Below are 17,012 nucleotides of genomic sequence, written 5' to 3'. Positions count from 1 at the left end.
TACTCTGGGTTTGTTATCATCCGCTTCCGTGCTGTCTAACTTATCCGAATTATAAATAGCAATTGGTGAGATCGATGCCGGCATGCGGGGGATCTCAGAATCCGCTGTGGCGGTATGCCAAGCCGATCCCATGTACAGGGGGTCCCGTGAGCGGCAAGGGGGGATCAGTAAGCACAAAACACCTTACCCACCGTCGCAGAACATCCCATGCATTCTTTTCTTCATTCCGTTGTCTGTAGACACTAACTCACTATTATGCGACTCATCAATGCGAAAACGCTCGACATTGAAGAGTTCTTCGGGGACGCCATCCCAGAATACGCCATCCTCTCGCACACATGGGGCAAAGACGAGGTCACGCTGCAGGAGGTGCAGCTCCAGAGTCGCGAGGTGACTATGAAGGTCGGCTACCAGAAGATCATGTTCACCTGTCGGCAAGCCTTGGAGGATGCCATCCTCTGGGCCTGGATCGACACTTGCTGCATCGACAAGACCAGCAGTACTGAGTTGTCGGAGGCTATCAACTCAATGTATCAATGGTACACGATGTCAACGGTGTGTTACGCCTTTCTGTCGGACTTCTCTCTTGTGAGACCAGATACCTACCGTTTCGAAGACTCTCGGTGGTTTACCAGGGCCTGGACGTTGCAGGAGTTGATCGCGCCACCCAAGGTTGTATTTTTCGATGTGAACTGGAGTTGCATTGGGAACTCCCAGGATCCGGGGCTGCTCGAAACGATCAGTAGAACTACGGGGATACCTGGGGAATGTCTTCGCCACTTGCAACATCCCGATGATTTCAGTGTGGCGAAGCGCATGTCTTGGGCTGCGAATCGCCAGTGCACCAGAGTCGAGGATGAAGCATACAGTCTTATGGGTCTCTTCAATGTCAATATGCCACTTCTCTACGGCGAGGGCAAAAGAGCTTTCATGAGGTTGCAAGAGGAAATATTGAAGGACACGGATGATCAAACGCTTTTTGCCTGGACTGTTCCCAAGGATAGCCATCAGGCCTTTTCACCAGTGGGTGTCCTAGCAGAATCAACCGCCAACTTCGCTCTGTCAGGGGGTTTGGTCAACATCTACAAGGAGAAAGAGCCCTCTACGATGACGAAGCTTGGCTTGTCTATCAGCTTGCCTACTAAGAAACACCAGTACGGCCCGTTATCTCATCTCCATCAAGGGTGTCTCGCACGCAAGATCAACGTGTTCGACGCAGTCCTCAATTGTGGTCAGGATGCCGACCATTTGGTTGTGATCAGGCTGCTGGGCACACAACCAACCCAACGCTCTCGAGGCGATGGGCCTGCGAAATCCTTCTACCTCTTGCCCACCACAAGACTCGATTACGCCACCCCGGGCTCCTTTGATTTCTTTAACCCAGTTGACATCTACATAGCAAAGAAGGTGCATATGAGCAGTGAGGACGTTCCGTTCGGAAACGGGGGCATTCACCTTCAAACCCTCCCACTGTGGTCATCATGCGGCGACGATACGGATATTTTGTTCAACTACCCTTTCAGATACCAAGCGTCCACTACACTGGGACGTGTCTCCCCCACCACTTCAGAACGCAAAGTTCGATTCTTCAAGGCATATGCATGTGTCCAATTCCTAGCTTCAGACCTGGGGTATGCCAATGACCCAATCCACATCCAGTTCAGCTCTCCGCTCGGTCCAGACTTCTACGTCGCCATCGGATACGCCGAGAACTGGATCCATCTTGAGATCATGCTGGGCACGCCCAAAGACCAAGCAGAAATCACCAGGGACAGCTTTATGGAGCGCTTCCTGGACGGTCGCCAAAGTTACCGGGACAGATATGGTCCCATCATCCAAGCATACAGGCAGCTCAATGACCGCTTCATCGTCACCGCCGTCCTGCACCGCGAGGACCCAAATACGGATGAAGGGGAAGCGGCTGGAAACAGGCGCCATTTCCTTGTCTTTGTGAATGTGAACTCGGCACGCCAGAAGTCGGTGTGGGGGAGCGAGACTCCACTGGCAGGGGGTCAGGTCTTGTTAAAGGCTGGCCAGTTCTCATCGAAGAGCAGCACGGCGCTGAGTGCGGGGACCAAAAGGGGGTTGAAAAATGTTTTGAAATCTATCGCATTTCCACGAGATGGCAATTGAATTTGCGCTGGGGATTTTTTGCTCACATGAATTGACATATTCCTGTGAAGTCAAGTAGTTTCGTAGAAGATGGGCCAAAGCAATCCTGTGAGCAATTGAGCTATCGACACAATAATGGGATGCTGGCAACTAGTGAGGTAGCTTTTGGAAACACAAAAGACCATTTGGGAAGGTAAAAGTTATCATCAACAGGACACACTCATTAATTTCCGTTATTCATCTGTAGACTAACCCAGGATCTTCTTAATCATCAGTACAAGAAGACCAGCAAGCATCATAATGAAACCCCGACACCGTGATCAACTCCTTCGCCAAAACTCGCTGGTACTGCTGCTTTTGGTGCGAGATCTCCTAGGATTGCATAGACTCTTTGGTCAGCAGCATCTGCAAGTTCTTCTTGGTCGCCGTTTTCTCCAAGTCCTTCGTCTTTACACTCTCAAACACTCCGCTGCGGGGTGCTGAGCTGCGGTTTGACAAAGTCGCGTATTCTTCAACCCTCGTAGGCGCTTCGGCTGTAGACGAGAGTCGGGCTCTCCTGGATGTTGAAGCCGGAAAATCGGTCGTCAAAGATGGTGTGATCAGCATGTCACAGGTCGGTTGGCGCATCGTGGGTCGGCTAAAGTCCATTAGTAAAACAGAACTGAGTAGGTAAGACTCGAAAATATTTAGTGACAGCCACTACATCGTATCCCGAGACAATAGTGCGGGCACACGACAAGGCACCCCGCTTATCAATGCAATGGCAAGAGAGAATGAGAACACCCTCGTAGGCAGTCGCCCATATAGGACCGTCTCCACCTCGCGCTATGATAACCGCGCCTACGGATTTCCGAGCCATCAATGCATTCCTCAAACAAGCCACTCCTCAAATGAAACAGAGTGACAAGCTGGGCTGCACCATCCTCGATCGAAACAATGGCTTTCTCACAACCCAACTGGCCCCTCCACAAGCATGCCCCAGAGCTGATGGGTGACCAGACAAATCCAGTCTTTGTCGAGGCCTTTTTCCGCGAGGGAGAAGTAATGGCCAGTTGTGAGAGCAAACTAAATCAAGGGAGGACCCGGATGGACTTTATGCAAGGGAGCGGCTGCATTAAACCGCGCGGCGGGTCGAAGTTTGTTTAGTTTTGTTATGGAGATCAAGGTGTCGGTTCCTGGCGAGGGACCTCGACGTGTGGAGATGGATGGGGCAGAGGAAGGCGAGAACCGTGATTTTGGTGTTATTAGGCATTTGTACCTTGATTGGACTTTTCCGGTGGGGTATTGCATTTAAGACAGGACAAAATGATTCGGTTTCATCGAGGATTCAACCTGAAAGTCCGAGATTAACAGCTGAAGTATGCAAGGGGATGGTACGAGATGATCGGCACCGCGCGAGATGCGGGATCGAAAGCTTGAATTGCTGCACTCGAAGCCGAGCATGTTTGAGGAAATATTGAATGTGATATATGGCCACAAGAAGAGAGCGGTAGGAGGAAGATTATAATTAGTCATACCGCCTGCCGTGATAATTCTGACTCGCAAAAACAGCCGAGGCAGGTGCGCGGCACCGCGAATTCCGGGAGTAGTGATTTTACGACGCCGCGTGGGGCCGAGATCACCGGCTTGGCGCCGCTGTCACTTTCTGTAATCAATGGCATCCATCACAAGGAGTCTTCGTAGTGCAGAAGGTTGTCATTTTCATTTTGTTTGCTGTATTATATAAAGTTCATTGTGCTCACAGTGTAGGGGGGCTTTGTAGAGCCCACCAAACGTTCTGCTTTTTGTTGCCAATGGGAAATTCACATTTGCCTGATATTCCCAATTGGAATGAGGCTTTGGTGATGTTAACCCGTATGATTCCGCAGCGAACTGCAAGGAATCGTGGTCACTACAGATAGATCGGACATCGCCCTCATTTATGTAGGAAATTCGTGCTTTCAGCCGATGAATGGAAAGACTCGGTCTAGTATTAACTTGCCATCTATCTAAAGCCTAGGTCCAACTTTTTAACCAACGGAACTGAGTTGATCAGAGGAGATTTCTGTCATTCTGGCAGTATTTCTTTGCTGTTCCTTCTTATATACAGGGCTACGAAAGTCTTCCAACATTCAGATATGAAACTGGCGGTGTTTACTGGCGAGAGTAAATATGTTAGATTTGCGTATGAGACGTGATGGTGGTCTTTCTCTCGTGCAGCTGGCGGAGCCAGGATCGGCTGGGCTTGGAATCTTCGTGGTGAGAAACCCAAGAATGAGTGTCAATGCGCTGAATGATTTTCGGTGCTCCCTATAGTTGAAATATTCCCTCATGGATCAATAGCACTGACTAGGCTTAGATATCACTTTCTCAAGTAGACTACATGAAGACACATCATTTGGCTACATCAATATTGAGCTATGGTCCATGATATCCGAAAGACTTGCCTGTAATCCCCCTACGCACATAATCAAAGGCAGCACAAGTAAGGCGGTATAGTGTTACTCTTGAAAATGATTACTTCATCCCCACGCTTAACTGCGGCAAGTCTGTCCCCTGCCGAAGGTAGCTTCTCAACAAGCGCAACCAATGAATTTGTTCGAAGCAATAGGAGGTAGTAGTATCCAGCGAGCCATTCCCACCCCCCGGCCCACTCGAAGGGGCAGGGGAACTAACATACCACCAGACCTCCTCTAGCGGAACTGTTTCATCGATTTCTTGTACTGCTTCCACTTCTTCTGCTCATACTGGTCTCGCTTCTTCCCTATAGGATCAAGCGTCTCTTGAAACTTTGCGTCATCGCATTTCTGCCGCATGATTTCGGCGAACAATATGCATACCAGATATAAAGCGTAAGCACGGAGCGCCCATTCCATAACGGACACAATCTGGTTGAAACAGTAGATGGCAACCGCTGCAACCGAAAGTTTCAGAGCTGTGCCCCATAAGGGTCCTAGACTATCGACGCAGTCGATAATAGTGATGTCAACTTCTTTAAGAACCCAGGAGACATAGGGGCTGCGGGAGTGTGGGACGTCCGTGTCGTAGTCGTAGACGTCGTCTGGGTCATAATCTTCGTCATACTCGACGCGACGTCGTCGTCCGAATCGCATCTTCAGAGCTTATGAGGAGCTGAGAAGTCGTAAATATGTTAGAAATAATCGTACTGGTTTGAGAGTGGACGTGTTTGTTATATTTCGGATCAGAATTGGTCAGCCGTCAGGCACTTCTATTTGCTCCAAAATATCCAAGTACTTTGACACACAGCCAATATCATTTATGGAGAAACAACAAAGAACCTGTACCGAAAAAAAAGTTGGTTTTGGTTTGCGTAAACGGAGATTGCTATCCCTCCCTTGAACAACATATCAAGGGACCACTAGAATTCAAAGTTAGTTTCTATTCTGGATTCCACACAAGTCAGGCAGAGCCCAGATATCGTAGAGCCCACTGTATAAAGATTACGCTTTCATCAGGAATAAAATTACTTATACTAAATCGAAGCATCTAGACGCACCTAGTTAATCGCAAATCTATGCTCAACTGTAAAGCGAATTCGAGGGCGATCTAACCAGTCAGTGTGTTAGTAACTGCTCAAGTGATGGGCCCCGCGTTAGCTAAGGGATTTTGCACGCCACTGCAGACATGGCCAATTGGAAAAGCGCCTCGATACCCTATTTGTCTAGGCAGAGCTCGAGTCCACTGTCTGCCCAGCCCGAGAAGGAGCCAGTGATGGATAACCCGTTTCTCTGTGTTCCCTGCGCTCCGCTGATTTGCCGATAACCTACGTCGGACAGTGTGTGGTTAATATGTACATAGATATTGCATTACCGGCATGTCGCATTACTCCACATTTGGTAGAGACAGAACGATGGCGTTAGCTTTAGTGCCTGTCAATAACATCCCCTTAGATTTCAAGTGGATGACATATAGCAGGGCGACACGTCAAGGTTCGCAAGACGTGCAAAGTCGAAATGCAAGGAGGATCATGTCTCAAATAGATGCGGTGATATGCTCTATTGGCTTTATACCTACATACCGTGCTGTATGAGTAGTGGCCATAGAACACCTGCGTGATCAGAGATTAGAACCTTGCTCTCTGCTAATATCTCTTCCATGGTGCCATTCAGTGCTGATGCTGATCATTTTGCCCCGGAAATAGCAAAACGTCTCTTTGGTGTCCAAGGAGAGATCCCCAAGATTACACCAAATGAGCGCAGACTCCGGTTTACGCATCAGAATCCGTGGGCCCTAATATTTTTGGGGGGACAAACGCCTTCCGTACCTATGGTTCCTTACGCCATCCTGGGGTTGGCCACTCAGTCATGCAACGAGGCCATTGGGTGAACACTTCCGTCTTTCATCCTCCAGATGCTGTGTCTCTTGTCCTAGGAGAGTTGTCGAGACAACCATTTACAATCTGACCATTGACCCATCTCAGAATCAACGGCTCTCCTTCTCCAGAGCATCCAACTCTTTTTGGACGGACGATTTCGTCGAGATCTTCTTCATCTGCGTATCTTCAAGCTTCTCGCCACCAGCCAGACGCATCTCCAAATCCTCAATGGCTCGGACCTTTTTCTGCAAAGCTCGCAGCTTTTTCGCGGCCGGGTTTTGGTTGCCAGGCGAGAGCGGCGTTTCGGGAGTCGAGTGCTGAGCAGTCTGACCGTGAGGTAGGGGGTGAAGCGAGGCCCCACCATCACGATGGTGATGACCATCACCATTCCGCGCAGTGTTGCTGCGATTGCGGTTCCCCATGGGGTTTCGCGAACGACTGCGGTGCTGCTGGTTGCTGTGCTGGCCACGACGTTCAGGGCTGCGTCCGACATGACTGTTTCCAGTGCCCTGCTCCTGTCCTGGAGGAGCTAATCCACCATTAGTGGGATTGCCGCCGTCGGGGCCCTTGTTCTTCTTGTTGCTCCGCTTCTTCTTGTTCTTCAACGCAGCCTTCGACAATGCTTCGTCGCCGTCGACTCCAGGAACGCTAGGAACGGGTTCGGCACCGGGAATACCGCGCGGCGCGGACTCCGTAAGCTCGGCGCCAGGAACCTGGCGACGAGAACGACCGAATCCGTTAGGTCCGATATTGGCTGCACCGTTGCTCATCACATGCGCGCTTCCGCCTTCGTCTTCACGCCTAAAGGAAAGAGGAGTTGCCATGCCACGAGCGCCAGGGGGTCGGTAGGCGCCAACTGGCTTTGAAGGTGTCTTAACGGTGCCAAGATACGCCACAGCAGAAGAATGGGGCGTAGGCACGGGCTGGAGAGGATCTTCCTTGGGCAGGGTTTCGAGGGGCGCTGGGCGCCAGATGACGTTGTACAACTCCACCATATCCTCGTTGTATATGATGGTTCCTCCAACATGCCACAACTTGACACCGTTGTCCACTCGAAGGCGAGGGGATGTGGTCGCAGTCATGATATATCGACTGTCCGGGCTCCACAAGCAGACGCTAGGGCTGCCACTCTCGATGGTGCAGACCTTACGGTAGTCCTTTTCCAGGTCGTAGACGTCAATCTGGCCAGCCAAGTTTCCAAAGCCAGCCACCAGCACGAATCGTCCGGTGGGGGAGAAGATGATGGTGTTGCGAGGCCCAAGGGCAAACGAGTGGGTGGCAACCGCACGGTGGTTGAAGATCGTCGTCTTGGCCGGCATGAATCCGTAGATGACGCCAAACTCCTTCCCGTTGGGAGACCAAGTCACGTCGTGAATGGGTCCTTCTTTGTCGAGTGACACGCGGGCGTCGAAGGCTCCGTTGACGCTGAGCAGATAGAGGGTGGTTTCACCATAGTAGCTCTTGTTGGACTTGTCGACGTCGGTCTGTGCCAGCACAATCAGGCTCGTACCTAAGCTGTTCCACTTCAGCTGCACCTTGTCGCCCTTGAAAAAGGTCTTCTGAGAAATGGGACTCGTAAACTGGGGGACGTTGAAGACCTTGACGGCAGCGGGTTGGCCCTGTGAGACGCTAGTTAGTGGAGAGCTCGTGTGGGGCACGGGCATCATTGGGTACTAACCTTGCGTTCGGGAACGAAGACTGCTACGTTGTAGCTTTGACCGGGGGTGATGGCGAAGTCGGCCACGCCTTCGATTCGCAATTTGTTCCAGACGGTGCTAAGGTCGTTGCTGTCGTAAAACTGCACCTCATTTGTCACCATGCGGGCGCAGAACTTCTCGTCTGTCGTGTACTGCAGGTTCCAGCCCGACTGTGACTTCTGCACGAATCGTCCGAGGGGCTGCTTTTCGGTATCCTGGGGGGCATCCTCGATTGTACGCCACACCTTGAGGTTCTTGGTAGCGTCGCCCGCTTCGTCCTTGGCTGGACGTTCCCAGGTGCTGAAGAAGGATCCTCGAGGGGAGAAGGCAACCTCAAACACGTTGACGACGGACACAGAAGTCAAGACATGGCCAGTGGAGGCATCAACGATGGTGACACGGTCGTTGGTTGCCCAGGCGAGGTATCGGCCACATTGCGAGTAGACACAGCATCGTAAATTCCCTTCAGGCTGGACGAACCCAGGAACTGGATGGTAGACAGGCGCGGCGTCGGTAATGCCGATGGCCTTCTGGGTTCGGTAGGCAAACTGCAACGGATTGGCCATGACTAGTCAAAGTCACAGAGGTAATCGAGCTATTGCAAGTTGGTGGAAGTATTGAGGGTTCTTTCTTTCTTGGGGGCGTTTTTATTACTCGATGTTCTTCGGGACGTAAGGCGATTGGCAGCGATAGGTCAGATTCAACTGAGATGCCTTGGCTGTCAGGGTCCTTTGTTGCGCCGGTTGGGGCACTCGTGGCTGGCAATAGCACTATTACACACAGAGAGGCAGAGCAGGCGGTGCTTTGCTGGTATGTTTTGTTCTTGGTGTGGCGTGATGCGTATCTGTGAGGACGGACGGCGACACGAGCTGGAGTAGGACCAGAGGAAGCGATCTTAGGAATCGGGGTCTGGGAGGTTTGGGCCGATTCGGATCAGGCAACAACGAAGAACCGAAAATAAAAACGTTCGCAAAGAATAGAAGGGAATTCGACAGCTCACCCAGGGGGTTGATTGACGCAGAGCGGCGGGTGGACGTGACGTGACGTTGGCGGAGCGTGCAAGTGGGCTAGAGGAGGAAGGAAGCAAGAGGAAAAGAGACGAGAACGTGTATTTTTTGCATGAAATTTTCGATGGGCCATGAATCAGGGATGTCACGCCTAGTAGCAATCCAAGCTGTGCTTCCCGCCCTCGCCTATTGACGCCTAACCTTAAAACGGAGCTATGCATCATGCAAGATGGGCCTTTGCGCAGCAAAACGGGGAATCTTGGCCAGAATTAATTGGCCTAACAGTGATTAGCCACAGCATGAGTGGCCGTACAAGATCCAGTAAATGCATAAAATGATCCTCTTGAATATGGCAGCTTCGTTTATGCTCCATTGCGAACAGGCCTCTTCTCAGCCCCAAGTCTGATGCAAGTCAGACACGATTGATGAGATGCAGCGAGAACGGAATCAGCAATGCTAACACTTACTGAGCATGAAAAAACCTCTAAAACTTGGCAATCCTGTATCATCTGTGTATGCAGTCAATATGGACTTGATTTGACTCTGAGCATGAGCACTTCCTTTCGGTAAGTGGTACCCAAACACCATTGATATCTATCTCCACTGAACTCCCAAGCTCAAGTGTCCCCTCAGCTTCAGGCTTAGGTGCATGAGCATCCATTTTCACTTAAACATGCGTCCACCCCTCATGCTTCACTTCAAGGGATATCCTGTTCTTGGCATGGTTAACTTCGGTATTGTTTGGTGTTCACATCGGTGTTTCAACATTGACCTCGCCAGGACACGGATCTCCAATACCTCCCTCAGTTTCGAGAGAAACCCAATTCGGAAGACTTCATGTTACCCCGTTAAAGCTGAGAGCTCCAGAGTCCACTATTTTGCACACACTTAAACCCTCAACTCCTATGATATGAATCAGAATGCACCTATGAAAGTCATCTCTTTTTGACTCACTGTGCAATACAACAGTTGGACAAGTCCACTAACGATCTTTCAGGTTTGCATATGAGCTACAAGCAATGATCCACACTTGCTGGAACTAACCTCATCCTACGTTTGCCATTTTGACCTATATGCAGCTACCTCCCTGGTGAAATAAGCTAGCATGTGATCAGATATTCAGTACATACTCAAAACTTATTCCAGTCTATCGACCCAGCTCTGTGGTCTCAATGAATGTGAGTTTTAGACCACTATCTTGCATATCAGCTTCTAGGTCCGCCTCATAGGGCTGTTTATAGTGCCAATCTGAATTCGGGCTAAGCCTAGCTACTCTGCTAGCTGCAAGCTGGACACGTGCGCACACCTTTTCACTTGTGCTGCAAGTAGTAAACAATTCCACAACGCTTGAGTACTGACACTGCGTCTTATGTTGCAATGATTGGTCGCTGCCATGCCATTAATTGAGCTGGATGTCTGCCGCGTATTACGAGTACGAGGGCTTGGATGGCTACGATATGTCATATTAGGCGCATGGACTAGACTAACATCTATATGTATCATTCACCGTCTCTTTCTGTTGTTAAAATATTACAAGCTGGATCTTTTTCGTTGTCGCCTTGTGTGCATGTTAATTGACAATATATTTATCCCTTTTCCTTCCAACGGAGCCTTCAACACGCGCACTTGGGGAAGTATTCATCCACTCGTACTCTATCTATCGCTAATCGGCTATCATGCGCGTCGAACACCCTGAACCTACAACTCCTACGTTTGGAAAAAGCAGCAACATCCCCTTAACAGTCCACGTTATCGTCAGCCTCTTTGAAGTGTTCCGGTTCGGTATACGAGCTCTATACGGCGTAGCCAGACCCGATGCCCTCGACTTCGCATGCCTCACCCAACCAGCCGCCAACTCACACGCAGCGAGAACTCAGCTCCGGGCCAAAATTTTATCATTCGACCATTGTGCCAGGCCCCAGGGTTTCGCCGGCGCCTACTATCCATAGCTGCTTTCGTGCTTGAGGACTCCTTAACCGGGCTTCAGTTATAATTACCAATGCGTTTGCGTATACCCGAAAGATTATTTATGTTCTCTGCCAGCTTGATACTCTATTAGACTCGTACTCGACGATTTACGTTATTCGCGTTTCTTTTGAAGCTGTGTTGGAATAGTACAGGGTCAATTACTGGCTGGGGTGTCTCTCTACTTGGTATTGGTTTCCAGGGATTATTTGGAGAGGTGTTTTTTATTTTCATCTTTCTCTTTTATGGGAAATGTATTCGCAGCCACAACGGCCAATTGCTAGAGAAGCGTGGTTGGGCTGGACCCGACAAGTCAAGCAATATACCTCATATGATGAACAAGTATAACTGGATGAGGACAAAGTTATGTCGAAGTTATATCGCTATTGTAGTGGAGTAATACGAAGTGCAACACAACCTAAATCGACAAAAATATAACCAAAAATGGACCCGAACTGATGGAAGAGCTCCATCACGAATTCGATTGTTTATATATGATTGTGTGGACAATACAGGCAAGAGAGCTGTGTTGATGAGACTAACTCCTGAGAATCCACAGCTACGGAAGAGCTATTTGTGAGCAGTTGGCCCAAGCGCTGCATCCAGCACATAGTTGGCGTGCCTGGTGTACCTTTCCTAGAGTGCTTTCTGGGCACTTCTCGGGTCTTATTGCTCAGTATCCTTCCCTGCACCGGTTTTCCCAGGGGCCAGGAAATCCTTGTCTACAGCCACTGATATGATTAGAACTGTTGGTGATCGTTGTCTCGCCTCTGTACGACAAGCCCTCGATTCCATGCAGTATCGTAGTGCAGCAAGAAGTTAACCCAGCCCGCATTTTTCGGATGCCAAGCTTCCTCGCAGATCGACTAGAGATCTGACCCAGATGTTTCACACTAACCAGGATATTTCCACACCTTTGGTAAAAAATGGATACTAGAAATTGCCTACGTTTTTGCCTACTAGAGCCCGCCTCGTTGTAACCCTGAACGCTTGTGTTTGGCCTGCTGCCTACGATCAAACATCTGTAGTGTGTATATTTCTAGTTGTGTCTGCGCTTAAGCTGCGCCTCTTTATTGGTCCGGCACAGTTATAATGGCGCTGTGTAGACGGGCTAATAGGTTGTGATGATGTCGTGGCATTATAATCCTCTACGTAGGGCGTGGTTCCAGACGGTGTCGTGTGGCCCTCATCGGCCGGCTTAAGAAGGTCGGCATTACAAATAATATCAATAGCGGCATATTTTTTCGCTATGGTGATCTTTATTTACATTTCGTATTTACTCTGACTGAGTGCGGCCACCAGACTGTTTTTAGTGGAGTATTGGGAGGTTATAGTAGCTACCGCGGGTTGGAAGTTGTAGCGACCTGCGCATCATGTTAAACTCGATAACCGAGTTCATCTATTTGGCGACGCCCGTGCCGTATGGATAGGAGGGGAAGTCCGAGTTTAGCGTCCACCGGTTCCAGATGTTGAATAAATTACCAGTGGCCGTTTTGTCTAGGAGCTTGTTGACAAAGTGACTGAAAGCAGTAGGTATACTGTAGTTTTGTCACAGTTGTGTGAAGATCTGAGTTGCGGCAGACATGGGAGGGATATATTCATAGCACCGATAATCGAATACTAAAGTCTAACAAACCCAATGCATCTAGTAACATTAATATCCTAGACGATCTCTTGTCCTAACGCCTGTTCTTTCACTCATCCGTACAAGCCCTCCTAGTCTAGTCAGCCATGAATTGTGGCCGACTCCGTTCATACTAGTTGCATACCCTGGGCTAGCATACCAGTTATTTGCTTTACATTAGTTCAATTTTCATGGCCCAATGATTGTACGGATAAGCCCTCACCTCATCGCGCCATTTAACAATGGTCATGATATCATACTGCGCCTGTGTGCCTTTCCAGATTTCTTGATGATATACATCCTCAAGGATGAGAAATTCAGACCATGTCTCAGGATACTAGTGCCAGCTCTACTTATTCATCAATACCGGATCAGAAATGCATGGGCCATTGCTGTTGAGAGTTTCTAGCCCCAAGGTTTGGGTTGGTCCACCCATGCAAGTACCAAATCCAAAAGTAAATTCTATCTTTTAAACGACTCACATACAGAGTTCCGAGTAAATCATAAGCCCTAATAGTAAAAGATCTGCGGACTAAATGTTCATTTAGTATCCCCCATCGTCTCCGTCTTTCTCACAACTTTCGTGTTCCCTCCATTGGCCCTCCCCCCATCATCTCACAACTGCCCTGTGCTCAAATTCAAACTGCAGGACCTGAAGGATATGACCGAAAGAAATATGAAGATATCGACAATCTTTCGAAGTTTCAGACGAGGATATACAGCCTCAAGCTTGCGGCCATAATCAATGCCCCAATGGAGTGTGTTGGGAACACCACGAAACACTAGACGATGGAGAAGCAACATCCACTGCTCAGCTGTGACATATCCAAAAGGGCCTTCCACGACGACGTAAGTCGTTATGTAGGTGGTTATACTGGAAGCCGGTCCTTTTCGTGCACTGACGCTGCGACAAATGTATAGTCCCCGGCGGAACTTGGAACAAGTCGTTGGCGGAGATCGATCACATCTGGCCTGTCGACGTCAATCCGCGTACGTTGGGTTCACAACGAACCGTAAAATCCCAATAACCCAGTTCGCACGCCAGATGCAGAACTGCCACAGGCTGACCTGAGAGTCGACCCACGAAGTCTTGACATCGCTTATTCAGCCGTTTCGTTCGATGGACTATAGCCTGAGCATATTCTAACCTCTCGTGAATATGTCCTTGTAAAGTCGCAGTCAACTGCGCCAACAACAGGCCCTGTATAAATGTCGCCTGGCACCGAGTTCGAAGGCATCTTGGCCTCGGATGTAGATAGTTTCCAATGATGTCTCTTCCACTGAAATCAACTTTCTTCCCTGTGATTACCGAGAGATGTTTGTTGTTTCCGAGGATGTTTGGAAAGTGACTTCTGAAAGAGGTTTATGGGATTAGGGCAGGGAGATATCTCAAGCTTGGTACAAATAGGAGACACTGGGAATACTTCTACTAGTTTGCTATACTAAATTTATAAGCACGAATATAATATCTAGTGGAATAAGTACACCAACCAATTGGCTAACTGGATCAGGGTTAGCCTGGGCCTACTCGGCAATTAGTATCAATTTCACCTAGTACATCTCTCTTCTGCAAAATTCGGTTTGGTCTATATCAACTCTTTTGTTAATAGATCCTTTACAAGTATGTAACTCGATCACACACCAACCATACTGGGGATAATCCCTGGAAGCGGGCTGGAATCAGCAGCATCCGGCCTAGTGAATCACATGCGAGTGCCGACTTTTCCGGGGTCGAGAAACTCTCAAATGACGTTGGGATCGCTTTTTAATCTTTTGTACCCTCAATTGCAGCCACCCGAAGCAATGAAGCCGTAGAGCTTCACTCGCGGTCCTTCGCCACCTATAGGGCAATCGCGATGGCGATTTGTAGGGGGCTGTGTAGTGGCGCGGCGCATCTCTGTGCAGCATTTGCCCCACCAACAAAGCTGACCCAAGACATTGTGACTACAATTGGCTCCCAATCACTGAAGGTGCGACGCGCATACATAATATTTAACTAAGTGTGGGGCCTCCTGTCATCTTTATTTTCTTGGGAGTCCATTCTTTCAATAATTGCATTTTCCATGTCTTTCATCGTCGAAATATGGGGTTTGAAGTCCTGACAAAGCTGGCGAAGAAATGGTAAGAATCCGCGATCTTGAGCACTGGCGCCATTGGCGCGACTGCCGATAAATGCTGACTCGTTTCCAGGGATGAGGTGCGGGCCCGTCCTGGTCTGCCAAATGAGCCAGAACTCGATGCTGAATCTATACGGCTCCGGGAGGAGCGCAAGCAATTCTTGCAACAGGTCTCGAGCAAGATCACGGGTGACTCGGTCAGAGAGATGCCACCGCTGCGTTTCGACACAACCATCCCCACCGCGGCGGTATTCCTCGTCACCACGCCCATCGAGTTCGGCAAGTTCGAGCTCTCCAAGAACACGTATCGGCTCCTCGGCAGACATGTCGGCATGAGTCTGAATAGCATCAGTCATTGGGCGCTGTGCGTGATTGAGCGGGGGCTGGGGGAGTGCTGGTGCTACGATCTTATGAGCGACCAGATGATGCTCAATGCTATTGGGAAGAATTATTTTCGCACATATGAGATTACGCCGGAGTTCATCGCGACGTGGAGTTCTTGCTATTATGTGGGGGAGACGATGAAATCGAATGAGGAAATACAGGAGTTGGGTGAGTTTATATCGAGCGCACGCGCAAAGTAAAGATCCCCACTTACGATGATTTAGGCATGAACCATATGGCGCTGAATCCCCGTTACCATCTTCTGAAGAACAATTGTCAGACCTTGGTGGAGGACCTTGTCAAGGAGTTATGTGATGGCGGACACATCAGCCAGTCAATGTTGAGCGAGGAGCTGAATAAGATCTCGCCCAAGATGGCATTGGATCTCATGACGGCCAGATTGAGATCCAAGGTCGACGATGGAGATGAGAAAGATGACAGTAAGACGGTCGAAGAAGATGTTGCTGTTATTAAAGGTCTGTGGAACCGAGTGAGGCGGTAAGGGTGAGAAGGACCGAATGACATGATACCCGCTTTGCTGAATTCCTACGTCTCGTTCTTTTCGGCAATAATAGTAGCGATCAGATCTTGACAGGGTGATACAGCAGACTGTACCCTGTGGAGGGGAGGGGCGAGTCTGTTTGACATGAGCTGTGCTTAGCGGCCAGACTTGAGCATAACTAGCCAGAAAATGCCCGCCCATAAGCGGAATCAGAATGGCAGCTCTTATCTCGAATGATTCTCAATGCCAATCTACTTCGTTGTCATGTGGTTCTCTACACTTGTAATATCAATATTATAATGGTATGAACAGCAATGTAATATCACGGAGAAGCATAGGCACATTAGGATACATATCTTCCTATATACTTACTAATCTCTCCAACTAATCTCCTGCTCAGAATTCACGTAACCCTGGTCTCAGAACCAAGAGTGTAGCACCAAGAGTGTAGCACCTTATGGCTTGCGAGTACCGCGACTGAAGGAAAAGGCTTCACTTCTACTTCGAATTTGGTTCGGGGAAGGCGCACTGAACCTGACCCTTCTCTTACTTGCCGACTTTACAGCATTGGGGATCACCCGAAGTGCGTATAGGCTTTCATACTTGGACCAAATAACCGTCAAAAGACGAGGGACCCACTCGTATTAGAATGAGGTATTTTTGGTAGTTATAAGATCTGATAAGAAGATACATAACCTTGGACATAACCTTGGTACTTGCTTAATGTAAAGTAGATTCAGCCTCTAGCTGGCAACTGTTCATACTTCACCTCCGTCTTCAAGCATGCTACGTATGGCATCAGCAACCGCGCTGATCTAAATCCATTGACATGCATTAGCGGACTTATTCAGTACTTGAAAGCTGGCTTGGCTCTAGAAAGGATGATTGCCTCAATCTTTCGTACGTCAGATTACGGTTGCCGTACATGTCACGGACTCATGTAGAGGTGATCCGTGCATAGCCACCATCACTTGGCTCCAGCTCATCAGCACTAGATTTCCTATCCACAACACACTAAATCTATTTCTCTGTGTCCCAACAAGGAGCGTCTACCGCGCCAGTCCCATTCACTCAGTAGCTCAGTGCGCATCCTCCCAGGACCAACTGTGCATAATGCGATCCTTCGCCTGGCGAACTGAGCAAATATTCCACCTTCGATGCATACAGTGCGGGTAACTGTGCCACTGATGGACCCGGTGCGCTGACGAGAATCCTTGAGGAAGGGTCGATCAGCTCGGAATGTATGTAGGTATTCGCCAAACCGCACAAATTTCAACGTCCCAATCCAA

At 49.2% G+C, this 17,012-nt stretch overlaps 3 protein-coding genes across 3 annotated transcripts; 2 read left to right on the top strand and 1 right to left on the bottom strand.

Annotated features, from left to right (window-relative positions):
* Positions 1-255: 255 nt before the first annotated feature.
* Positions 256-987, top strand: BCR38DRAFT_305060 (heterokaryon incompatibility protein-domain-containing protein; the record flags this gene model as incomplete). Its single annotated transcript, XM_040854604.1, has 1 exon — positions 256-987. A coding segment is annotated over one exon (732 nt), but the record flags the coding sequence as incomplete, so codon positions are not given.
* A 5,547-nt stretch (positions 988-6,534) lies between these two features.
* BCR38DRAFT_406137 (eukaryotic translation initiation factor eIF2A-domain-containing protein) lies at positions 6,535-8,690 on the bottom strand (the record flags this gene model as incomplete). The annotated part of the gene is made up of 2 exons (XM_040858016.1): positions 6,535-8,046; positions 8,106-8,690. 2 exons carry the CDS (start codon positions 8,688-8,690, stop codon positions 6,535-6,537), a joined length of 2,097 nt encoding a protein of 698 aa, XP_040718472.1.
* Positions 8,691-14,588: 5,898 nt separating this feature from the next.
* On the top strand, positions 14,589-16,105 carry BCR38DRAFT_422359 (uncharacterized protein). Its single transcript, XM_040859516.1, has 3 exons — positions 14,589-14,841; positions 14,911-15,389; positions 15,446-16,105. Exons 1-3 carry the CDS (start codon positions 14,804-14,806, stop codon positions 15,721-15,723), a joined length of 795 nt encoding a protein of 264 aa, XP_040718471.1. The 5' UTR covers positions 14,589-14,803; the 3' UTR covers positions 15,724-16,105.
* Positions 16,106-17,012: the final 907 nt, after the last annotated feature.

This window comes from Pseudomassariella vexata (genome assembly GCF_002105095.1).
Source record: "Pseudomassariella vexata strain CBS 129021 chromosome Unknown BCR38scaffold_3, whole genome shotgun sequence".
Lineage (NCBI taxonomy): Eukaryota > Fungi > Ascomycota > Sordariomycetes > Amphisphaeriales > Pseudomassariaceae > Pseudomassariella > Pseudomassariella vexata.
This window is presented reverse-complemented; position numbering and strand designations above follow the sequence as displayed.

What these genes read in the sequence shown, in the direction of transcription:
- BCR38DRAFT_422359 (XM_040859516.1), top strand. Translation starts at nt 14,804, where the DNA reads ATGGGGTTTGAAGTCCTGACAAAGCTGGCGAAGAAATG. An exon ending in ACAAAGCTGGCGAAGAAATG is followed by an intron (nt 14,842 to 14,910) that starts GTAAGAATCCGC and finishes ACTCGTTTCCAG; the next exon opens with GGATGAGGTGCGGGCCCGTC. An exon ending in TGAGGAAATACAGGAGTTGG is followed by an intron (nt 15,390 to 15,445) that starts GTGAGTTTATAT and finishes ACGATGATTTAG; the next exon opens with GCATGAACCATATGGCGCTG.